The 26,433-nt window shown below is 41.5% G+C and overlaps 2 protein-coding genes across 6 annotated transcripts in view; one reads left to right on the top strand and one right to left on the bottom strand.

Moving 5' to 3' along the window:
• The first annotated feature begins 8,432 nt into the window (after positions 1 to 8,432).
• LOC115109206 (Krueppel-like factor 2) lies at positions 8,433 to 11,071 on the top strand. The gene is made up of 3 exons (XM_029633889.2): positions 8,433 to 8,810; positions 9,091 to 10,021; positions 10,144 to 11,071. The coding sequence occupies exons 1-3, from the start codon at positions 8,733 to 8,735 to the stop codon at positions 10,317 to 10,319; spliced, it is 1,185 nt and encodes a 394-aa protein (XP_029489749.2). The 5' UTR covers positions 8,433 to 8,732; the 3' UTR covers positions 10,320 to 11,071.
• Positions 11,072 to 17,729: 6,658 nt separating this feature from the next.
• LOC115109205 (epidermal growth factor receptor substrate 15-like 1) overlaps positions 17,730 to 26,433 on the bottom strand; it is a 34,986-nt gene continuing 26,282 nt past the window's right edge. For 2 of the 5 annotated variants that reach the window (XM_029633883.2, XM_029633885.2), the window contains one exon: positions 17,730 to 21,974. In XM_029633883.2, coding sequence (XP_029489743.2) covers positions 21,828 to 21,974 — 147 coding nt within the window. In that variant the 3' untranslated portion in view covers positions 17,730 to 21,827. Of the gene's footprint in view, positions 21,975 to 22,426; positions 22,444 to 26,433 lie in introns of all 5 variants that reach the window. The other 3 variants (XM_029633886.2, XM_029633888.2, XM_029633884.2) reach the window with 2 other exon arrangements.

The following is a 26,433-nucleotide window of genomic DNA, read 5'->3' as shown; positions in this document are numbered from 1 at the left end:
AACAAAGACATAAAATATGCACCGTGGGGGCCCACTTTATCCAAACCAGGCATTCATAACTCTCAGACAGTGAGAAAGTCAGAGCTGTTTCAAATAAGAAATCAGGACACAGATAACATGATTCAGCCTTTTGTAGAAATGCTTTAACATTGATTTCATTCACTTTGTACATAACCTGAGCCTTCTTTTTTTTAAAGCTGAAGAAGATGCATGGCAGCTTAGATAGTAGACCCTAGGGCTTCAAGTCCAGAGTTGTAAATCTATGTCAAAACTATGACATGGACACTCATTACCACATGTGTAAACCATCTAGCCTTTGGAGGCTCCAGCCCTTTACACATGGCAATCAACGCTGACACAAAGTGACATCACTCAAAAACACGCAAAAACATACTAAGTCAAAACCATTGGCCATCGAGTGATGTGGTGCTGCTGCCTTGGGACACTTAAAGTGCCTAAACGTACGGACACGATTATCAGTGAGGGCTATGAGGACAGATGCAGGTGGTTCAAATAGCAAATATAGTCTTTCACTTTAATGAACCACATGGTTTGGAAACACAACACGGAGGACAGAGATGGGACTCTCTTCAAGAAGATATATTGATTCTCATATGACGTGCCAGGAAACTGCCTCTATGCCAGAGCTGTAAAGCACATGCTGCAACATCACATTCATATGGTGACCAACTGGGAAAAGGTGTTCAACATGCTATCCATTAATAATACAAAAGATAGTGTCTGGGAAGTTAACTGTACATGGGAATGTACCTTTTTTTGTTGTTGCTTTTACAATGCTTATCAGAGTATGTCATGTTCTGTCCTGTTGTGCCACAGCGAAAGCAGATAATTAGCTAGAAACCCAAATGCAGCATGAATGACTAGAGATATCTCCAGTCATTCATGCTACATTTGGGTTTCTAGCTAATTATCTGCTTTCGCTGATGGATGGCGGCTTGAATAATTTACATTAAGACACCACTCAAGTAGCCTTCCCTCTGAAAGGTATGTGCCTACATTCATGTAGCACTAATCACGCTTAAGCACCGAGCAGTGAGTCAAATTCCTCCTAATCTCCAACAGTTTAGGGTTTTACCATATCAGGTCATCTATCAGAAGTTGACACTCAGGGCCAGTGAAAAAGTTCATGCTTGCTGTCTGATACTACTATGTAAGTGCTTCTGAATCTTGGACTGTATGTCGAGATTGGCTCTGTGCTCTTCAATACTGAAATTACTTATAACCTAAATAGGTTTTCAGAGATAAAAAAGGTCAGACTGGACATCATTCTAAGGAAACAAGTGAAATTGGATACACATGTGGTAACAGCTGTTACCGATACCTGTTTGCTATCAACAAAAAGATTGATACCTACCCTATGTGCTCTCCTATAGCAACTTTCATGGATAGATATAAATAAGTGAAACATTTCGAGTAGCCTAGTGACCGTAATATTCTATGGGTCATACAGATGCTTTGACTTGTGAGTCACTGATACAACTGCTCATCACTAATGTTGCACATCAATCTAACCACTCTACCAATCACGAGTTGAAGGATAACTTGTGTCCTGGTAGACGAACGTAGACGTTCACCAACCGTCTTATACACTGGAAACAATGTCTGGCCGCCAAACAAAAGTCACCCCGCATTGTAGAACATTGTTGCGAAACCTGATTTAATAGAGACATCCTTTCTAATGACGTTGGAATGTCACACATGTACGTACAGCATATGCAAACCACATCATCCCAGCCTATAATTAATACACCAAATTTATGTTGGCCTGAGGAAAGAACACATTGTGAAGTACAGATTAAAGCCTCACCGATTTGAGGTTGGCCTGAGGGAAGAACACGTTGTAAAGCACACTCCCCAGTCCCTGCCGGTGACAAGCGCAACCATAACATGATGCTGCCATCGCAATACTTGATAATAAAGTAAGGATGTATGAAAGGAGCAAAGCCCAGATAAAAAGGAAAACCCGCCTCAGTCTTCTGAAAACCTACAGTGCCTTCAGAAAGTATTCAATACCCCTTGACTTATTCCACATTTTGTAGTGTTACAGCCTGAATTTAAAATGGATTCAATATAAAATGTTTTACCCATCTACCCACCATACCCCATAATGACAAAGTGAATACATATTTCCAGAAATGTTTGCTAATTTATTTAAAATGAAATACAGAAATATCTTATTTACATAAGAATTTACACCCCTGAATGAATACATTGTAGGAGCACCTTTGGCGGCGGTAACAGCTTTGAGTCGTCTTGGGCATGTCTGTATCAGCTTTGCACGTCTGGATTTGGAGATTTTCTCCCATTCTTTCTTGACGATTTTCTTAAGCTCTAAAATTAGATGGGGATTGTCAGTGAACAGCAATATTCAAGTCTTTCCAGAGATTTTCAATGGAATTCAAGTCTGGGCTTTGGTTTGGCCACTCAAGGGATTTCACATAATTTTTCTGAAGCCATTCCAGCATTGCTTTAGCAGCATGCTTGGGGTCATTGTTTTGTTGGAACGTAAATCTTCACCCCAAGTCTAAGGTAGATTTGCACTCTTGAAGCAGGTTCTCATTAAGGATTGACCTATATTTGGCTCCATTCATTGTTCACTCTATCCTTACCAGTCTCCCAGTCAATGCCGCTGAAAACCATCTCCATAGCATGATGCTGCCACCACCATGCTTCACGGTAGGGATGGTGTTAGAAGGGTGTGAGCTGTGCAGTGTGTGGAGAATGTTGTTCTTCTGGCAGAGTCTGGGTAGTTCTATATTTTTTTCCTTTTCCCAATGATGGAGACCACTGCGCTCTTGGAAACGTTCAATAGTCTAGATATTGTTTTATACCCTTCCCTTCTTGGAGATCTATGGACAGTTCCTTGGACTTCACGGTATAGTTTCTGTTCTGACATGCACTGTCAACTCTGGGACCTTATATAGACAGGGGCGTTTCTTTCTAAAATCAGCAACAATAAAAAAAAATTAAACTCTCACTGTCAACTGCGTTTATTTTCAGCAAACTTAACATGTGTAAATATTTGTATGAACATAACAAGATTCAACAACTGAGACATAAACTAAACAAGTTCCACAGGCATGTGACTAACAGAAATTGAATAATGTGTCCCTGAACAAAGGGGGGGGTCAAAACCAAAAGTAACAGTCAGTATCTGGTGTGGCCACCTGCTGCATTAAGTACTGCAGTGCATCTCCTCCTCATGGACTGCACCAGATTTGCCAGTTGAGAGTGTTACCCATACTCTTCCACCAAGGCACCTGCAAGTTCCCGAACATTTCTGGGGGGAATGGCCCTAGCCCTCACCCTCCGATCCAACAGGTCCCAGACGTGCTCAATGGGATTGAGATCCGGTCTCTTCGCTGGCCATGGCAGAACACTGACATTCCTGTCTTGCAGGAAATCACGCACAGAACAAGCAGTATGGCTGGTGGCATTGTCATGCTGGAGGGTCATGTCAGGATGAGCCTGCAGGAAGGGTACCACATGAAGGGAGGAGGATGTCTTCCCTGTAACGCACAGCATTGAGATTGCCTGCAATGACAACAAGCTCAGTCCGATGATTCTGTGACACACCGCCCCAGACCATGACTGACCCTCCACCTCCATATTGAGCCCGCTCCAGAGTACAGACCTCGGTGTAATGCTCATTCCTTCGATGATAAACGCGAATCCAACCATCGCCCCTGGTAAGACAGAAAACCGCGACTCGTCAGTGAAGAGCACTTTTTGCCTGTCCTGTCTGGTCCAGCGACAGTGTGTTTGTGCCCATAGGCGACGTTGTTGCCGGTGATGTCTGGTGAGGACCTGCCTTACAACAGACCTACAAGTCCTCAGTCCAGCCTCTCCAGCCTATTTCGGACAGTCTGAGCACTGATGGAGGGATTGTGCGTTCCTGGTTTAACTCGGGCAGTTGTTGTTGCCATCCTGTACCTGTCCCGCAGGTGTGATGTTCGGAGGTACCGATCCTGTGCAGGTGTTGTTACACGTGGTCTGGCACTGCGAGGACGATCAGCTGCCCGTCCTGTCTCCCTGTAGCGCTGTCTTAGGCGTCTCACAGTACGGACATTGGAATTTATTGCCCTGGCCAAATCTGCAGTCCTCATGCCTCCCAGCAGCATGCCTAAGGCGCATTCACGCAGATGAGCAGGGACCCTGGGCATCTTTCTTTTGGTGTTTTTCAGAGTCAGGAGAAAGACCTCTTTAGTATCCTAAGTTTTCATAACTGTGACCTTAATTGCCTACCGTCTGTAAGTGTCTTAACGACCGTTCCACAGATGCATGTTCATTAATTGTTCATGGTTCATTGAACAAGCATGGGAAACAGTGTTTTAATCCTTAACAATGAAGATCTGTGAAGTTATTTAGATTTTTACGAATTATCTTTTTACGAATGAATTGGCCACAGGCGGACTCCAATCAATTTGTAGTGATCTCTCAAGGATGATCAAAGTAATTTGGATGCACCTGGGCTCAATTTGGAGTGTCATAACAAATTGGTATGAATACTAATGTAAATTAGATATTTCTGTATTCCATTTTCAGTACATTTGCAAAAATGTCTAAAAACATGTTTTCACTTTGTCCTTATGGGGTATTGTGTGTAAATGGGTGAGACAAAAATGTAATGATTTTTTAATTCAGGCTGTAACAAAACAAATGTGGAATAAGTCGAAGGGGTATGAAAACCTTCTTAAGACACTGTAACCCTGGGATAAAGTTGTATTTTTCAGCGGGACAATTACACATTTTTTTATGCCAAAGACACACTACAATGGCTTTCCAAGAGATGCTGAGTGTTCATGAGTGGTGCAGTCTCAATACTGTCTTAAATTTGCTTGAAAATCAGAGACAAGGTTTGAATATTGCTTGCCCATGAATGACTTCCAACCAAATTTACTGAGCTTGAGAAATTTTGACAAAACCATTGGATAAATGTTCCTCTAAAAGTTATTCAAAATGATTCACAGCTGTGATGACTACCAAAGGTGCTTCAACCAAGTATTATTAAGTGTGATGACATATGTGTGAGCACCAAGTGTGTTCCACCAAGTGTGATGACATATGTGTGACCACCAAGTGTGTTCCACCAAGTGTGATGACATATGTGTGACCACCAAGTGTGTTCCACCAAGTGTGATGACATATGTGTGACCACCAAGTGTGTTCCACCAAGTGTGATGACATATGTGTGACCACCAAGTGTGTTCCACCAAGTGTGATGACATATGTGTGACCACCAAGTGTGTTCCACCAAGTGTGTTCCACCAAGTGTGATGACATGTGTGACCACCAAGTGTGTTCCACCAAGTGTGATGACATATGTGTGACCACCAAGTGTGTTCCACCAAGTGTGATGACATATGTGTGACCACCAAGTGTGTGACCACCAAGTGTGTTCCACCAAGTGTGATGACATATGTGTGACCACCAAGTGTGTTCCACCAAGTGTGTTCCACCAAGTGTGATGACATATGTGTGACCACCAAGTGTGACGACATATGCAATCAATACTTTTTTTATTCAATTTGGACAGTTTATATTTCTTTCACCTTGAAAATGTGCAGTATGTTGTGTAGATCGATAGGAATTAAATGAAATGTATCCCCTTTTGAGATGTAATTTTGAGGCAGAAAAATGTGAGGACTGTGCAAGGAAAATGTGAGGACTGTGCAAGGAAAATGTGAGGACTGTGCAAGGAAAATGTGAGGACTGTGCAAGGAAAATGTGAGGACTGTGCAAGGAAAATGTGAGGACTGTGCAAGGAAAATGTGAGGACTGTGCAAGGAAAATGTGAAAAGGAAAATGTGAGGACTGTGCAAGGAAAATGTGAGGACTGTGCAGGGAAAATGTGAGGACTGTGCAAGGAAAATGTGAGGACTGTGCAGGGAAAATGTGAGGACTGTGCAAGGAAAATGTGAGGACTGTGCAAGGAAAATGTGAGGACTGTGCAAGGAAAATGTGAGGACTGTGCAAGGAAAATGTGAAGACTGTTCATCAACGCACTCCCACTAAATGCAGTGAGGACTGGAAGTGTAGAGAGAAGTAGATGTGTCTAAAGGTGCAGGTTTACTGGGAACCTTTAGAAATATCCTACAAACCTCAAGATGAGCAGAACAATGTTTCTAGAATCTAGCAAAAGCTCAATAAACCACAACTATGAATTGCTGTCTAGGAAAAAACCTATGTATTAGGTAGGTACAAATAAAGAAAACAAATACATGTTTGTTTACTCCAGTCCATTCTAAAACATTGTTGCGACACCTAATAGAGTGATACAATATGTATGACATTCTTACTAGTGATGTTGGAATGTCACACATGTACCTACAGCGTATGCAAACCACATCATCCTCGCCAAATGCAATGATAATCTGTACCATACAACATGTTCTTTCCTCAGGTCGAATAATATGGCCTATGGCCTGAGGAAAGAACACACTGTAAAGTACAGACTGAAGCCACACCCATGTTTCTTTAGTTGTATGCTTGTTGTTCACAATATCATTTATATAATAGAAGTGTAACTAACCGCTGCTCCTTCGTGCCACAATCAGATCATTTCTATATGTTCTTTATGTCTCTCATTTGTTGAAAGACTTTACAAGGGTTTTCATGCATGGTTGACTAGGGGTGTTTCAATTGAGGAACAGAAGCAGTTACCATGTTTTGGTAACTGGTTTGCTGGGAAATCTTGTATAAATAAGTAATTGGCCAAAACCAAACTCTGAATTGCCAATCAGTTAAGCCAAAATGTAATGGCACAAAGGAACCAACATTAGCAGGAGCACTTTGGCATTTTAAATGAGTCCTACAAGATAAACAGGCAAATAAAACTTTAAATGGCAGTGGTTACTTGTAGACTTACGGCATCGGAAGGACCATATTTGGTTGGTTGATTAGGGAAACTCAGATTACTCATTACATGGCGTTTATGGTTTAGGTTTAGAAGGATGTGGATTATGTAAGAATGATGATAAGGTATTCATTTACTGACCTTCCCCAACTATTCACTGTAAACAGAAGAACAGATAGAAAGTGAGAATAGTACTCACACATGCACACATGTGACATAGAACCAAAAACACTTCCGCCCAATTGTGAGAAAGGAAAGGTATCATCCTGGTACACCTGCATGGACATGGATGTTACAATATACGTAACAAAACAATTATCTGCATTTAGCTGAAGACTGTTTTGTGAAACTGGCGCAAGAAACCCGATACCAATGTGAATACGTCGCTGGACAAAGCAGGCTCAACAGCCGCTCATTCAGCCTCATTATTTGCACATGAATGGTGCTTCATAGAGGTTAAATGCTTTATTAGCGCGTGTTTACGGGAGCGTTTGAAGAGGTGAAAAGTTTCTGATGAAGGCCTACCTGGCGCCTGGTGGCTGCGCCGTTTCGAAACGCCTGTTGCGTTGGGTAACTGGGTTTATCACAGGCTGATAATGATTGGCAAATGACCTGAGAAGACCGAGGAGTTGATCAGGTGATGGGAAGCCAACTGATCTGCCAAATTAAAGGTATTATATATAGGCCTATGAGAAAAACGAATATGGGGTTATTTTTTTATATATATATTTTTTATATATACTTTAAATGTGACTTTATGGAATAAAATGCAGTGTATTCATATTACAATGTTTAGTCTATTATCGATAACGCAAAACATTACCAATAGCCTATCCTGTCGGCCTTACCTCACGTGTTGTCCTAAATATGCTGCTCGGAAAACATCCATGCACCTTGGACATGTCTTTCATATGTGTTTGGAGATAAAACATGAGTGTCGGTTTTTGTGTTTGTTATTTATATTGGGTTGAATGATAATATATGTAATATGAATTTCCTAATGTTAGCCTATTTTGAAAGAAAAGCTGTGCTTAATAATATTCTATCCAAATGGGTAACTTTGTCTCTAGTGTTCATATTTTGGTTACCTTACCCTATTCGTGACACATGCATTTACATTTCATATATCGTATGCTACTCTGATTATTACCTATGCATAGTCACTTTACACCTACCTACATGTAGATATTATCTCAATTACCTCGACTAACCCGTACCCCTGCACATTCTCTCGGTATCGGTACCCCTTGTATATAGCCCCGTTATTCTTATTTTATTGTGTTACTTTTTTCCCTTGAGTTTATATAGCATTTTTTTTAAACGTTTTTTTCTAACTCGACATTGTTGGTTAAGGGCTCGTAAGTAAGCATTTCACCTGTTGTATTCGGCGCATAATATTTTATTTTATTTGCCATAATATGTTAATTGCTTACTAGATGAAGTTCTGCAAGGGGCGGTCTTTGCCTAGCGCGTCATTACGGGTTATACTTGTTAAACTCGTTTCTATGCAGGAAGGGGCGTGTGTATATGTGGCTTTAAGACTTTAAAGCTCGCACAAGCGCATGAGGGAAAGCAAAGAGACTGCAAGGCTCACTGGCTTAATATAGGTGCCTGTTTCCTCCGCTTCGTACAATAGGTCCAGCTTTTCAGCTACAATATTTATAAGGTATATAGGAACTCCTACCAATCAAACTTGCACATGACACTGAAACACTATTTCAAGTGAGGAGATATAGTGATTTACTACTACAACTAGTTTCTCGCGTGGACTCTACATCGCTTTTGCTGATATTCATAGACAGAAAGAACGTTTTTTGTTCAAGAAAAAAACTAATTTATTTTGTCATTACAACGTATGGAAATGTCCTTAACCGGGACCATTTTACCATCCATCGCCACATTTGCGAATCAAAAGGAAAAATGCTGGGAATATGTAAGTATACTGGTTTATGTATTTAGAGATTTTTGGGGTTGTTTTACCTGTAGTTGATATATGAATCTAGTATATATTTGGTGTAGTTAGAATAAAGCAATAGCATTTCAGTCCAGATGTAGAGTGAACCCGTATGCTGTATCAGTTAGGCTTCTTACTTATTATTTGGTTACATATTGCTTTTACAGTTTTTTTATGTAACAAATATGAATGTTCCATTTTTTGTACAGAGTATTTTTTTACATGATCTTTTCACTAATGGCATATTGTACTATTGCAGAGGTGGAAGGGCGAGATGGACAGGTCGGTTCATTCCAGCTGTGCCGTGGCTGAGGGCATGGACATCTGCATGGGCATAAAAGACGAAGAGGAGCTAGATAAATTCCTGGATCTGGAGTTTATTCTCTCTAACTCCACTGGCACAGACAGCAACACTCCATCCTCCGGGACAGAGGGAGAGTACAGGCTAGCAGAGCAGAACAACATGTATCACTCCGTGATGCAGTCTACCTACACGGTGCCCGAGATAAACATTCCACCTCCGCCGTACAACAGCCTGATGGCTGAGCTCCTGCGCAATGAGCTTGACAGCAGCTTCTGCCACCAACCCTCTGACAACAGCGTCCATGGGAGATTTCTAGTCAGTTCGTCTGCTTTCCCAAATCAGGACTTTCCAGACAACATTAAGGTCGAGCAATCCATGGACAGTTACCGACCAGTTATGGAAATGGTACCTCAGAGCTGCCCAAAAATCAAGCAGGAGGGGAACGTTTCGTGCATGATGTCCTTCGAGCATCCGAGACTAGCCAACTCTCCGCAATCTGCGGGGAACATGACACCACCTCTCAGCCCAGACGACCTGATGAGCTCCGAGTGTCAGACCCAGATGTGCCACTCCCTGACTTTCCCGCAGAGCTACCGCTCCGCAGCGTGCTACCCTCACTCTCACCCGCCCCCACAGATGCAGCTCTCGTACCAGAGCGCACATCAGTTCGGGATGTACGAAGACGGAATGGGTATACAGCACACCAATCAGAGAGCGCTGCTCACTCCACCGTCCTCTCCGTTGGAGATGATGGACTCAAAGCCAAAAAGGGGTCGGCGTTCCTGGCCAAGGAAGCGCACAGCGAGTCACACTTGCACTTTCGCTGGATGCGCGAAAACCTACACCAAGAGCTCGCACTTGAAAGCGCACCACAGAACGCACACAGGTAAGGAACATTCCTCAATGTCTTTGTGCTTTTTGGAAACTAGAAATATTTGGCTATATGTTCCAAATGACTGTATTTTCTGTCAGTATACCCATGGTATTTTCCCCTTTGTCGTTCAACAGGAGAGAAACCATACCATTGCAGTTGGGAGGGTTGTGGCTGGAAGTTCGCCCGCTCTGACGAGCTGACGCGCCATTTCCGTAAGCACACTGGACACAGGCCGTTCCAGTGCCACCTGTGCGAGCGCGCCTTCTCCAGGTCCGACCACCTGGCGCTGCACATGAAGCGACACATGTGAGAAATCACATACGATTGAGAACTTTGCCAAATGAACCAAGAACGACATCAAGAAAGATATCTCCAAAAATATGTATTTTGTATTTTTGTTTGTTTATTTAACGTTTTTTGAGGAATAGGAAAACAGCATATGAAAATAAAACATCGTCATAGGAATTCTATATACAAATACTATTTTAAAAATATGTAGCTGGTACTACTTTGTTATTTTTTATCGAATAATATTTTGTAAAAGGCTTTAAAAAGTGCATTACACGGAGTTGGCATTTGTGAATTCAAGTCAACATATCAGGTTGGCTCTAAGTACACCCCTGACACAACTGGAATCTTACAATAACATTGTTTAATATGATGTGTTTTGATATTCAAGATAGTGCCTTCTATTATATGCATCCTACGAGTGCCATATTTTTTACTGGCAAAAAAGCAACGTTTATCTATGTGTTATAACTGTAAACAGCACATGAAATAAGCTTTAAGACAATGTTTTGATCTAAAACTGCCTTTCAGTCTTCAGAGGCTTGAATTGAATGTTCTGTGTGTGCATTTACCTGTTGAATAACATTTAATGTCAGGGTCTTTAAAACTATGGAAATAAGAGTAACCATCTCAACATGACAAAGGGCTAAAAGTTTTGTGACTTAATGTTCTTTTTGGTTTTCTGAGTAAATGTATTATTGCCATGTAAATATATTTTATATAATGTAAATAGTTTATTTTAATGTACATATTAAACTAAACTGAACAACATAATTCTTCACTTTGAGTAAAAATCCTTGTGGCTTTGGAAAATGGAACAGCCCTGACATCTGTGTATCATTATCACACCATACTGTAACATCACACCAGTCATAAACTCCTCAACAATACATCCATCTCTTTACATCAACCATGATCTTTACATCAACCATGAACCAGCTATCCTACAGCACCAGTTCAGGCCTGAGCAGTTTATAATATGATTTCTGAGTGCAGGGTTTTCCAGCTGTCACAGGGCCACTGCCAGAGTCTTGCGGCTCATGCAGCCTATAAATACAAACATTACATTTACATAATTATAGAGATTCAATATAGATGTCCCCTCTCTGGGTCTGGGCACAGGGGCACACCGCACTGAAAGAGAGAGGAATCCTGGTCGCTGCCTAAATGACAAGACCCAATGGGACAGGATGGAAAGTTCAGTGGGGATGATAAGAGAGAGTGACACAAAGGTTATACATCTGGTAGCCTGAATTTGAGTCTCACAATGAATGTATTCTGTAAAATCAAAGCTTTCACTTCCAGTAGTCCCCTGGGTTATGTCTTATTGTCTTGTTACTTCAATGTTCATAAAGCATGAAGCAATATTAAACAGCTATCACTTAAACATGGTTGCATATTCTTAAAAGTGCATTTTTAGGTTGGTATGCTACCCAACAACAAAGCACCTCCACTGTGGAAGGAGAAATATGTTAAACGAAGAGGCTCAGAAAACCAATATTTTACCCATGATCCATCTCTTAATCAGGGGCCTTCAGCCTGTGTATCTGGGTCACATGACAGCATCCCTGCACAATAAAGTTAGGTGTAGTTGCCTTCAGAATAAACTCCTATTCACTGTGTTAGGGGCCTAATTATGTCACTTGACTACTGTATGTGTAAAAACAGGCAGAGAGAGAGAGAGAGAGAGAGAGAGAGAGAGAGAGAATTCACTGTGTTATGGGCCTAATTATGTACTTTGGCTACTGTATGTGTAAAAACAGACAGAGAGTGGGAGAAATAGAGAACGAGAGAGAATTCCCTGTGTTATGGGCCTAATTATGTACTTTGGCTACTGTATGTGTAAAAACTGAGCGAGAGAGCGAGCAAGAGAGGAGAAAGGGTCCACCTTTGTGAACTCTGAAAGTCCACAACAATTTCTTCACATTGGCTCTATGGGGAAGCATAAAAGAGAACCCTTTTCTTAAAGTGTTATAACTTTTTAGGGACCGCATCATCTTCTGGATGCCCCTGCCAGTTTAGAGAAAAGAGGAAATAAGAATGCCTCTATGAATAGCCCATATACTCAAGTGAAAAATGGAACATTCTCATTTCACTTTTTGCTCTTGGTGTAATAATAACTTCTGGAGAGAGTGTGGGAAGATTGAACCATGAGTTAGGGCTCAGAGGTAATATCATATGGTTTATCCATTCGGTCAGCCATGCCTGTCTATCTATAAACAAAACAGATAGCATGTTTTCCGCATGCATTCATTGCTATCCGGTTTCCCCTTTAGAAGTCTCAAATGACAGGCTTTACTAAATGTTTACATTTATACCTCCTCACATATACAGCACAGTAATTCAGAATCATCTCTGAATCTGAATGATAACCCTCAAGTTACTCTGCTCCCGTTTCAACCGAAGATGATCTGTATTTCCTAGTATGAAACCATTCATAATCATAACACGCAGCATTCGCTGGCTCTTTGCCATGGCACACCTGAAACTCCATGACAGAGATCCAAAATACCACTAACAGAGCCAAGACAACCAAATTCTGCTCTACCTACTTTATTTGTGAATTAAGAGGGTGTATAAAAGCTGTAAATCCAGTTGCAAGGACTGTTCTTAAAGGTCACAGGAGGTTATTATCATAGTTTGGGGACTAATGTCAACATGATATAAGCAGATATCTCTTAAAGTTACCATCTTTTATGCAAATGTATCTAGGCCTATTCACATTTCTTTCATATTAGATATACTTTAGCCTGAAGTGAGCATCAGGTCAGAGAAACTGTCCTTATCAAGCAGAAATACTTTACACAGAGTATCTTCAAAAACAACAGCATCATTTTAAACAATTCTACAAGGACGGTTACATAAAAAGGCAATAAAGAAGTAAGTCCGTAGAGAGAACATGGAGAAGACAGCTTTTTAAAGCTCTACAGTACAAGCTAGATACGTATGATTGAGCTTTATATGAAATCTCTGAAAGAGGTGAGAGTATTAACTGCTGAAAATCAAGGGAGCAGTTCAGTGTGTGTGTGTGTGTGTGTGTGTGTGTGTGTGTGTGTGTGTGTGTGTGTGTGTGTGTGTGTGTGTGTGTGTGTGTGTGTGTGTGTGTGTGTGTGTGTGTGTGTGTGTGTGTGTGTGTGTGTGTCTGTGTGTCTGTGTGTCTGTGTGTGTGTGTTTGTGGAGATACATATCACAGTTGGCCCCCAATGGGCAACAGAACACACACAAGTGCCCAAATTTCAGTTTCCAGTAATAACGCTCAACAGGATATTCACCAAGATTTTGAGAGACACAACAGGCCTGGCCTCCATATTCAATGTAAAGCCCCAACATCTCATACTAAGATCCTGTCTGAGTCAAATGTATAACATCGATTATACCAGGAAAGAGTTGATCTCCTAGACTTCACGGCAGCCAGAAGCCAATTACCATGTGTGGGAAAAGTGGGAATGTCAAAGGATGAGTACACCATCTACTGGAGCTGTTTGGAAGCTCCTCAGTGGAAGATGCTCATCTGGTCTATGGATGAACAACATGGATTAACATTGGTACTGGCTAAATACAGTCCTATGTAGAATGATACTGTGTGGAGTGAAAGAGTGGGGTCCTTTGCCAACAGACACATGGTGAGCACAGTCACCACTATCACTTGAGGCCGGAAATGCACAACTCAATTTCTAAGGCACTTGATATATACAGCATATTTTTGTTCCTTGATAAATATGTTCATGTCTCGGTTCATTTCGGGAAAAACACTTCCATACCAACATCAACTTCGTTGTATATTTACGATACAAAAACCATCTCCCCTCCCCAGCTGTATGTAGTCCTAGTACTGCTTCAGTGCATACCACAATATATATTTCTCAAAGATAAGCATCAGACTAATGGTGAATTATATGGAGTGACAGAGTACCAGAGAGGGTCCATCTGGACTGTTTTAGTCAGCATTCCTCCCCTGACAGTCAGTCATATTGGAAAACATGAACACTTTCCCCTGGTCTGTACCACAACATTCATGGGTCAGCCAGGCCAGGCAGCCCTGCTCTAGAGCAGCAAGCCCCACTCCTTCCCTCACCAACAGCTGATTAAATAGACTGGGCCAACGGGACTGGGTCTGCTACTCCTCAGGTCCAGGGCAGATTATTTATTAACTATGGCAGATTGGTTAAAGGAGACGGGGTTCTCTTAACTGCTTTCCTAGGCTTTTCTAGCATTGGGGTGGCAGGTAGCCTAGTGGTTAGAGTGTTGGGCCAGTAACCGAAAGGTTGCTAGATTGAATTCCTGAGCTGACAAGGTAAAAATCTGTCATTTTACCCCTGAACAAGGCAGTTAACCCACTGTCCCTAGGCCATCATTGTTCTTAACAGACTTGCCTAGTTAAATACAGGTTCAATTAAATTCTAGCTCTTGGAACTAAGGCTAAAAAACAGAATGCCCCCCAGCTAGCTGTCAGAGAGTTGGGGTCTCCATGTATCGGCCCCAACAGGGAGAAGGCATACGGGAGATCCCCTTACAGATACCTCTGACAACTATGGACCCCCAACTCCCCTATAAGGGTGTGTGTGTGTGCACATGTGGAGTGTAAGCATTCTCCAACATCATGAAGCATTAAACTAGCACTGGAGACCCTCCACAGCTGGCAAGGCATATCCCATTATTTCCAGAAATGCTCTTTAAAGAGGGGGTAGCACAATTGTCCTAGTGAAAACACGTGCTTTCTGCTCTTAACATGTCAATTCAGTCACTCGTTGAAAAAGTAAAAGACAACACTAGTAAATACCCCAAAAAGAATGCACAAATATAGATACAAATATTGGAGGGGCAATTTGTGAGACGAGCATATCTTCATTACGTCTCCATGTCCCATTTTCATCCTTAAAGGCAAACAGCATTTCATTTCCGTACTTCCATTAGTATAAGGTAAATACAAACTTACCTAGGAATTTCCTGTTATTTCATACGGAGACAGTTAACATTCCGAACACAGGACTTGCTTGGGTTTCAAGTAATATGTCCAGAAATGAGTGGTCTGTTGGCACAGAATTATTTTCACACGTGTAGCTGTATCCTTGAAATATAGACGGCTGTAATTCACAGCCCATTTTATTGCCTGGTGTTGCTTTTTGGCAGGTCTGGCGTTTGGGGGACCATCAATGAGCATCTTGTCTAGTGGTTTAGATCTACAGTATTTACTAATTTGAGGGAGTTTTAATTCAAAAGGTCAAGAAGTATGAACCAACACCCCTGGGGTGTATTTCAGATTCTTCAAAGTATCCACCCTTTGCCTTGATGACTGCTCTGCACACTCTTAGCATTCTCTCAACCAGCTGCAGGAGGTAGTCACCTGGAATGCATTTCAATTAACAGGTGTGCCTTGTTAAATATTAATTTGTGAAATTTATTTCCTTCGTAATACATTTGAGCCTATTTGAGCCAGTTGTGTTGTGACAAGGTAGGGGTGTATACAGAAGATAGCCCTATTTGGTAAAAGATCAAGTCCATATTATGGCAAGAACAGCTCAAATAAGCAAAAAGAAATGACAGTCAATCATTACTTTAAGACATGTAGGTTGGTCAATACGGAAAATTTCAAGAAGTTTCTTCAAGTGCAGTCTCAAAACCCATCAAGCGCTATGATGAAACTGGCTTTCGTGAGGACCGCCACAGGAAAGGAAGACCCTGTGTTACCTCTGCTGTAGAGGAGTTACCAGCCTCAGAAATTGCACCCCAAACAAATGCTTCACAGAGTTCAAGCAACAGACACATCATAACATAAACTGTTCAGAGACTGAGTGAATCAGGCCTTCATGGTAGAATTGCTGCAAAGAAACCACTACTAAACGACACTAATAAGAAGAGACTTGCTTGGGCCAAGAACACAAGCAATGGACCGGTGAAAATCTGTCCTTTGGTATGATGAGTCTAAATTTGAGATTTAGACTCATGCTTCACGGTGGGAACCACACATGCGGAGATCGTCTCAAGACACTTGTGAGACTCGGATGATCTCCGCATGTGTGGTTCCCACCGTGAAGCATGGAGGAGGTGGTGTGATGGTGCTTTGCTGGACACTGTCAGTGATTTATTTAGAAGTAAAGGCACACTTAACCAGCATGGCTACCACAGCATTCTATAGCGATACGCCATCCCATCTGGTTTGCACCTGTTTTTCAACAGGACAATGACCCAAAACATACCTTCAGGCTGTGTAAGGGCTATTTGACCAAGAAGGAGAGTGATGGAATTGCTGCATCAGATAACCGACCTCCACAATCACCAGACCTCAACCCAATTGAGATGGTTTGGGATGAGTTGGACCGCAGAGTGAAGGAAAAGCAGCCAACAAGTACTCAGCATATGTGGGAACTCCTTCAAGACTGTTGGAGGGACCGCTGAGTGCTGAAGCGCGAAGCAACACTCACTACCGAGTTCAAAACTGGAAGCAACGTCAGCACAAGAGCTGTTCGTCGGGAGCTTCATGAAATTAGTTTCCATAGCTGAGCAGCTTTTTTCCGGATGTCCCAAACAATCGGAAAGGGGATTCATCAGAGAAAATTACTTTACCCCAGTCCTCAGCAGTCCAATCCCTGTACCTTTTGCAGAATATCAGTCTGTCCCTGATGTTTTGTCTGGAGAGAAGTGGCTTCTTTGCTGCCCTTCTTGACACCAGGCCATCCTCCAAAAGTCTTTGCCTCACTGTGCGTGCAGATGCACTCACTCCTGCCTGCTGCTATTCCTGAGCAAGCTCTGTTCTGGTGGTGCCCCGATCCTGCAGTTGAATCAACTTTCAGAGACGGTCCTGGCGCTTGCTGGACTCTCTTGGGCGCCCTGAAGCCTTCTTCACAACAAATAAACCGCTCTCCTTGAAGTGCTTGATGATCCGATAAATGGTTGATTTAGGTGCAATCTTACTGGCAGCAAAATCCTTGCCTGTGAAGCCCTTTTTGTGCAAAGCAATGATGACGGCACATGTTTCCTTGCAGGTAACCATGCTTGACAGAGGAAGAACAATGATTCCAAGCACCACCCTCCTTTTGAAGCTTCCAGTCTGTTATTCGAACTCAATCCGCATGACAGAGTGATCTCCAGCCTTGTCCTCGTCAACACTCACACCTGTGTTAACGATTGAATCACTGACATGATGTCAGCTGGTCCTTTTGTGGCAGGGCTGAAATGCAGTGGAAATGTTTTTGGGGGATTCAGTTAATTTGCATGGCAAAGAGAGACTTTGCAATTAATTGCAATTCATCTGATCACTCTTCATAACATTCTGGAATATATTCAAATTGCCATCATAAAAACTGAGGCAGCAGACTTTGTGAAAATGTATATTTGTGTCATTCTCAAAACTTTTGGCCACAACTGTACTCAGTGCACGTGCAAAAGGAAAATCAATTAAATAAAAAAACACCACAAAAAAACATGAGACCTATTTATTTAAATGAAATGTTTATTCTAGTAAACAATGACCATGTACATAGGATTAACATTTAAAATAAATCCAAGCATTAGTGTATAGTCATATATCCTCAAAATGTTTTAAGTTGTACATTTTTTCACTTCTTATGGGACAAATATAACAGACATAATATACCGTTTAAGACAGCTTTGATTATTTATTCTCATCTACAGCGGAAAGACAATTAAAGGCAGACCAAAAGAAAAAGGAATGCATCGAGCTTCAGAAGACAGATCAGTTGTCAGAAAAACAAAAGATAAGTCCTCTACAATCTCTACAATCTGTTTAGGCTTGTATTAGGCCTCTGCATGTACCTCTGAATGTATGATCAAACTCAGCCAAGTTGGGGCAGAGGGCACTCGTTTTAAAAGCATAGACATATTAAAAGTCCAATGGGATTCACAGGTGTTTTCAGCACACGAACAACGAGAAAAATACGAAATAAAATCTATTGCACGATGTAGGTATCAAATACAAAATACAGCATGAGTGGTAAGTATGTAGAGAACACTAGGTAGTGTTGGGCCCTATTTCAATACTCTCAAAATGCATCCTTCCATCCTAATCTGACATGATTGGTTGGGTGATTGGGATACATAATGGAACCCTTTCTTTCACCAATCCAACAGTGTCAGATCAAGGGAAGACCTATTCAGTTGCACAACTGACTGATTTCAATCTAAATGTGTCATCCGCATTTAACCCAACCCCTCTGAATCAGAGAGGTGCTGCCTTAATTGACATCATCGGCGTCCGGGGAGCAGTTGTTGTTGGGGGTTAACTATCTTACTTAAGGGCATAATGACAGATTTGTTTCCACCTTGGGGATTTGAACCAGCAACCTTTCAGTTACTGGCCCAATGCTCTTAACCGCTAGGCTAACTTCAAAGAATGGAGTAAGAAATTATGGATGTATTTTCAAGGCATACAAAAAGGGCCATGAAATGACCAATGAACAGAGAGCTGTGGCTGAGTCTCCGGCCAACCAAACACCCTCACTGTGGATTTCCCCTAACCTGAAGGTACACTACAGGGGTTCTGACATACAGCATGCTGGGTAAGGGCGGGAGTGTTGGCATCCCAAGCTTCGAGAGTCTGACCTGTGATTAAAACACCACAGGTAGGGCCAAAAAGGTCAAGGGTCAAATGCAGACGACCACAGGTTACCTCCCCACTGTGCACAGACATCAGTTCAACGTCTAGTTTTGATTTACATTTGGTTGAGTTGTCAACTAACATGAATTCAACAACAAAAATTCAACATGTCATTCGATTTACGTTAAAAGTTAGGGTTAGGGGTACCCTTAACTCCTCCTCCACATTTACTGGATTGGTTGAACAGTGCAGAAGAGAACCTCCCCCAACAGTTTTTTTTCTTCTCGTCAAGACCAGTGCATCTTGTTTCAGGCGTTTCTTTTACCCCTGCTTCGTTAGGTTACCCTATCCTTAACCCAAAAGACCAAATTCCCTCACGTTGATTACTTTTTTCTACGTTGACTCAATGTCATCACATACATTTTTTTGTTAAAATGGAAACAACATTGATTCAACGTGGAAACAACATTGATTCAACCAGTTTTTGCCCAGTGAGTCAGCTATATACAGCAGCACAGTTAAAGGTCAGATCTGTACCAGAACAGGTTTTTCACATATAATATAATTACACTGTTTTAACCACTAAAGCAAAGAAGTTTGATATGTAAACATTAACAAATAAATGTTGAGAGATGGTTTCTATTTCCACCTTGTGGCAGTGTTAATGGCCCATACCACTGAATTGTAACTTAAATCATGTCCTTTCCCAACCCAAAGGGGATGTAACTTTCATAATGCATTTTCACAACATCCCATATAGTTAGGTGAGGTCTTTTCACTCAGACTAGTACAATAGTAGGTGACAACAATGACATTACATGGAAGCTTATAAAAGTCAATGTAGGACACATACAGTTCAGTACAACAGGAAAAGACAGAACACAGGGGCAATTAATGTAAGTGTCCTTTTCATATGGTTAGGACCTCAGCTGCTATTATCATCATCTCTATTCAGTTCAATTCAAAGCTTAATTAAGGTGAAAGTGAAGTAAAACCCACAGATGTAATGTGCTAAGCAGGCAGTACCATCAGCAAGGAGTTTCAAGTAAAAGACAAAGCAGCTATAAATAAAAGTGGTTGAGCCCAAGTTGTAACATCAAACTATGACACACTGTACCGTAAACAGCGGAATATTCCAGTTATAGCTGTGAAACTCATGTGACCTAATGAATTTGCATATTATTGATGGTTAGCTGAAAAAAACCACAGGCCATTTCTAACTTTCTTTAACCTCTGCAGCTTGTGCTTGTAGGTTTGTAATTTTTGGCAGCTTTTTTTCAACTAGAATCGTAATAAACAAAATGTTTCTGTCTTTTAACAAATAATACATAAAATAATAAAATAACACATCACATAGTGAAAAAAAATATTATAAAAAAACTCTATAATAAAACTTGAAATAATTTCCCTCATCTCGCCTTTTTTGGTTGTTGTTTGATATACATCACAGCTTTGTGAACTTACTTGAACTTTCAGAGGAGGCACAGCTAAGTACCCATTCCTTCTTCCTATCTATGTTCGCTGAAGAAGCACTGAATTATTGTCAAAACAATGCATCTACTATCTCACACTCAAAGAGAAAGAAAATATATCTGTACAGTTTGTTCTGGTCCATACAGACCTCTCTCTCACACAACACTTACAGTAGCCAGTCAAAGAAGAACCCTGCCACTGGCTTGCCACATTCACATAATAAACCAATACTAAAATAATGTCTCAATCTTAATAAGCATTCCAGCATAACCTTTAGGTATTCCCTTCTTCACATCTGTCAGAGCTCCAGCTGCGATTCATGCTCATTCACCAAACCAACACATATTATGTTCATCTTTACATCTTTCATGTTGAGCCAGCCTCTATAGTGCATTTAAACAGTGCATCAGTTAATTCTAAAACCACGGGTCATCATCTTTTCCCCTCCCCACCTATCAATTAAAAACAGTAAGAGAGATTGTGATTGTTGGCTTCAATCTCCCACTCCAACTCCAACCTACCACCGTAAAGTCAAATCCAGTTCCATTTCCACCAGTGATGTAGTGGTAAAAATATAGGTTGGTAAACTCTGATCACCGGTCGTGGTGAAAAAAGTAATGCATTTGTCCGCAAAAGGTGGATTAACTGTCACAAAAAAATAAAAAAGGTTGGTAAACTGCATTTACTTGCGTTTCCCCTCCACTACACCACCACACCACTGGTTTCCACAGGGCCCAGGATAACCCCAAAAGTTCTGTTTTGTATTTTTTTTTGCTTTGAGAGTTTGTCCATCCAGAGATTGTGTGGTGAGGTGTGTGTTTCTGTGTGTGCGTATCAGATGGTGTGTGTATGTGTGTTGTGGCGGTGGTGTGTGTCTGTGTGTGTGGTTAAGGAAGCGGACATGTGTTGGGCACATCGGCCCTGAGAGAAATGGCCAGCTCCAGGTCCTTCACAGTGTGATGGGGTATGGTGTGTGAGTCGTACACGCATGTGTATGTGCACGAGTAATGCTAGTAAGAGTATGTCTATCTGTGTGTTTGTCTATATGTGTCTGTATCTCTATGTGTGTGTTTCTCTATATGTGTCTGTGTCTGTATCTCTATGTGTGTGTTTATCTATATGTGTCTGTATCTCTATGTGTGTGTTTGTCTATATGTGTCTGTGTCTGTATCTCTATGTGCGTGGGCATCCCACTGGGCACAGAATTCAGTTCAACGTCTAGTTTTGATTTACATTTCTTCAAGTTGTCAACTAACGTGAACTCAACATGAAATCAACAAAAAATATGTCATTGGATTGGATTTAGGTTAAAAGTTAGTTGAAAAAAAATACTAAATACCCTTATGTTACTGACTTTTTACAAATCCAATGAGTTTTCAACATTAATTCAATGTCATCACATGTATTTATTTTTTGTTGAAATGATGTGGAAACAACGTTGATTCAACCAGTTTTTGTGCAGTGGGATGTGTGTGTGTGTGTGGGTGTCCAGTCCAGTCCAGGTCACCCGTGGGACATCTCGGCCTTGCTGAGAGCGATGGCCAGCTCTAAGTCCTCTTGCTCCTGCTGCCGGAGCCTCTTCAGCCGCTCCCGCTCCGCTCGCTCACTCTCTCTCTTCGCCCACTCCAGTTGCTGAGCCTCATTTCCAAACTACAGAGAGAACAGGAGAGAGGCATTTAACATACAAATGATTCATCCCTCACACCATATACAAAACACATACATTAGAAGGTGTCTTGACAGATTATTGCATTTTAGTGAACCTTACACTGTATATAAAGGGTAAACTTCCATGTTTGCCTGGCTACAGTAAGAGGATATACATGACTGTAGATTTCATAGTCACCATCTAATCTGCTCTTATAACTATACACACATATTAACACACATCAGCACACACACAAAATATACACACCACTAGACACACACTAACTGACCTATCCCTATCCTTACTTTAATATTCAATTCAAGTGTGTTCTGCTGTTGGAGGAAAGGTGCTTCTTATTGTTAAACCTAAGTGGTTGTGCTCAGAGCCTAAAGTATGAGACCAAAACACAAAACAAGCCACTATTCAATTTGACCGCATGTTCAAACATTCTTACCTTAACCTTTTCTGGCCCTGCGAGAGAAAAATGAATGATAAAACACCAAAGAAATAATTCACCAATCGCACATCACCATCCATTTTACACCGAGCACACTTCGAAACACCACAAGATACAACTAACTATGACAAAGCAACATGGAGGACTTTTCAGTTTGGTCCCAAGTGACAATGAACAAGCAACTAAAAGCATATTTAAGATATCATGCAACAGTGACATGCAGGGAGAAAATGGAAAGGAAGAAAGTGACATTTTCCTAATCTGTTAAATTGATAGTATGAGATCTAGCCTGTGTAAGGATCACAGCAAAGTCGAGCTAGGAACTCTCCCATGCATACCAAAACACACATATCAGGAGACACTGCTTTACCAACCTTAGATCTGATTCAGATGTCAGACTCAAATGAGCGCCTTCAATTCTGACTCACCAAAATAAGTATGGAACAGAATCCATTGAGGCGTTTAATAGATACATTACATTTGTTTCAAATGATTCATCATTCAATTCAGGGGCCAAGTTAATATATGATTATTATATTATTATATGATATGGTATTTTTCTAGATAATATCTTTATTGTGGAACACCATGCCTCTTTAGTTTCAATAAAATCCAGGCAGCTGATTCTGTTCAAAATGTTTTGGTTACTTTGGGAGTAATTTGGCACAAGTCAGAGATGGTAAAGTAGGATCTATGCTACCAATGTCATGCAGCAGACCAACACTAACCAGGCTGAGCAAACTAAGCCTCAAGAAAAGACAAACTGATACTGCATCTACACACTAGTAGGACACACATCACTGATACACACCATAGACATGCTGGGTAAGAACTCAGGACTGAGAGCTGAGTAGTGATACTGCTGCTTCCCATGTCAACAGATCCCACAGCCAGACCAGTGACCTGGAGCTGTCAGTCACTAAACCACACCGGATTGGCTTCCCTCTCTGGCCTAGCCTGGCATTAGGGCACACACTGACTCACTGACTTACTCACTGAATGACTTAATAAGGGACTGACTTACTGACTTACTGACTGAATGACTTAATAAGTGACTGACTGACTGACTGGCTGACTGAGTGACTGATTGACTGACTGCTGATGATTGGAGCTAAGTATTCAAATATGAGTATGCTGGATTATGGCTTCACTGAGTACATTTACATGCACACTAATCATTTTAGATTAAACTGATTATGGTAGTAGGCCGAGTATGGTAATAGTCATGTAAACACTTTACTCTGCTTATCTTAATTGGCGTAAAATTAAAAAAATAAAAAACGAAGTAAGCATACGCCGCTTATAACACCTAGTGCAAGCCTCCCTCTTATCTGCGAGTGAGTTCAAAAAACTGAATTATGCATCTTAGAAACACACTACATGGCCAAATGTATGTGGATACCACCTCAAATGAGTGGATTTGGCTATTTCAGCCACACTCGTTGTTGACAGGTGTATAAAATCTAGCAGACAGCCATGCAATCTCCATAGACAAACATTGGCAGTAGAATAACCTTACTGTAGAGCTCAGTGACTTTCAATGTGGCACCGTCATAGGATGCCACCTTTCCAACAAATCAGTTTGTTAAATTTCTGCCCTGCTAGAGCTGCCCCGGTCAACTGTAAATGCTGTTATTGTGAAGCGGAAATGTTTAGGAGCAAAAACAGCTCAACCGCGAAGTGGTAGGCCAAACATAAGCTCACAGAACGGGACTGCTGAAGTGCGTAAAAATAATCTGTTCTCGGTTGCAACACTCTCTACCGAGTTCAAAACATTCTCTGGAAGCAATGTCAGCACAAGAACTCTTAGTCAGGAGCTTAATGAAATGGTTTTCCATGGCCAAGCAGCCGCACACAAGCCTAAGATCATAATGTGCAATGCCAAGCTTTGGCTGGAGTGGTGTAAAGCTCCTCGCCATTGGACTCTGGAGCAGTGGAAACGCATTCTCTGGAGTAATGAATCACGTTTCACCATCTGGAATTCCGAAAGGACGAATCTGAGTTTGGCGGATGCCAGGAGAAAGCTACCTGCCCCAATGCATAGTGCCAACTGTAAAGTTTGGTGGAGGAGGTTCAGGCTCCTTAGTTCCAGTGAAGGGAAATCTTAACGCTACAGTATACTATTAGATTCTAGACGATTCTGTGCTTCCAACTTTGTGGCAACAGTTTGAGGAAGGCCCTTTCCTGTTTCAGCATGACAATGCACCCGTGCAGAAAGCAAGGTCCATACAGAAATGGTGTGGAAGAACTTGACTGGCCTGTACAGAGCCCTGACCTCAATCCCATCAAACACCTTTGGGATGAATTGGAACGCCAACTGCGAGCCAGGCCTGATCGCCCAACATCAGTGCCTGACCTCACTAATTCTCTTATGGCTAAATAGAAGAAAGTCCCCGCAGCAATGTTCCAACATCTAGTGAAAAACCTTCCTAGAAGAGTGGAGGCTGTTATAGCAGCAATGTTCCAACATCTAGTGGAAAACCTTCCTAGAAGAGTGGAGACTGTTATAGCAGCAATGTTCCAACATCTAGTGGAAAACCTTCCTAGAAGAGTGGAGGCTGTTATAGCAGCAATGTTCCAACATCTAGTGGAAAACCTTCCTAGAAGAGTGGAGACTGTTATAGCAGCAATGTTCCAACATCTAGTGGAAAACCTTCCTAGAAGAGTGGAGGCTGTTATAGCAGCAATGTTCCAACATCTAGTGGAAAACCTTCCTAGAAGAGTGGAGGCTGTTATAGCAGCAAAAGGGGGGACCAACTCCATATTAATGCCCATGATTTTAGAATGAGATGTTTGACGAGACACTACTTTTGTCCATGTAGTGTCGTTTTCACATATAAACTTTATATGTCCGAACTCAGATTCAAATAGGCTTTGCAAAAATAACATGGTCACTGTGGTAGAACATTTATTGTGATTGCCAATTATCCGTATTTATTTAAGTCCCATCAGGTAGCCTGATTTCAGATGTGTCCATGGAAACAGGATTATTAGGGAAATTGTTCTTCTTGCAAAGCATGCAAACGTTTTAAACAAAGTATTATATTAATATGACTATCCACAATAATAATAGTGTGAATGTAACTGTACTCACAGACAGCCCAGGCCATAGCACAACACTGATTTTAAAGCAACCATTGGCTGGTTGAATAATAATTCACACTCTGCCAGAATCCACTTATTGAACTGCCAGATAGGATTGCCAGAGATATAATACTTTCCAATTGCGCTTGTTTTAGCCCTCAAACTCAACTCTGGACCTCAAAGCCAGTTCAACTGCGTTTTTTAAAATTGTTCCCCTCTAATCAGGGTGTAATTATTTATCAGGTAGAACAGAAAACCAGCAGGCTCCGTATCTCATAGGACAAAAGTTGAATACCCCTGCGCTATAGCATGCTAACTAGCAGCAAACAAAATATATTTGTATTTGTTTAAATGTTCCGATCGCAGCGTACACATCAAACCACAAAAATGTCTGACACCCTTGCCTGCATGAGTACTGGGTATCACTTCTTCAATGCAGCTCCTGTGCTTTACTGCACAACATCAAATGCATTGTAGGTGGTGTGCAACCAACTACAATGCATGTGTTGAGAGAAATCCCCCCCCAGAATCAGAACACAGTACAGAAAAGTGAGCCTTCTTCAACAGGAAACAGCTAGTGTCAACATCTTAGATATGAGGTAGGGTTGGAACGCACGCTCAGATGATCAGTGATCATGAACAGTAGTTATTGCTATGGATTATGCCATAGGTCTGAACAGTTAGCCTGTTACATGGTGGTTAATATGCCATGGGTCTGATTGGACAGATGCCTGGCTCTGGTCTTTGTGTGGAGTGAAGGTAGGTTATTCACAAACAGAGACATCTGCACAGTGAAGGGGAGGCCAGGATGAGATGCAGCAGAAAGGTCTAGATAGACAGGCTGAGCCTTGTCGTCTGCTCTTCTCTAGATCCTTCAGTTAAACGTTGTGGGAGCTAGAAGTAGCGAGGTAGTGGCTAGG

This window comes from Oncorhynchus nerka, linkage group LG25 (assembly GCF_034236695.1).
Source record: "Oncorhynchus nerka isolate Pitt River linkage group LG25, Oner_Uvic_2.0, whole genome shotgun sequence".
NCBI lineage: Eukaryota > Metazoa > Chordata > Actinopteri > Salmoniformes > Salmonidae > Oncorhynchus > Oncorhynchus nerka.
The sequence above is the reverse complement of the archived record's forward strand: the minus strand, read 5'-3'. Positions and strand labels throughout refer to the sequence as shown.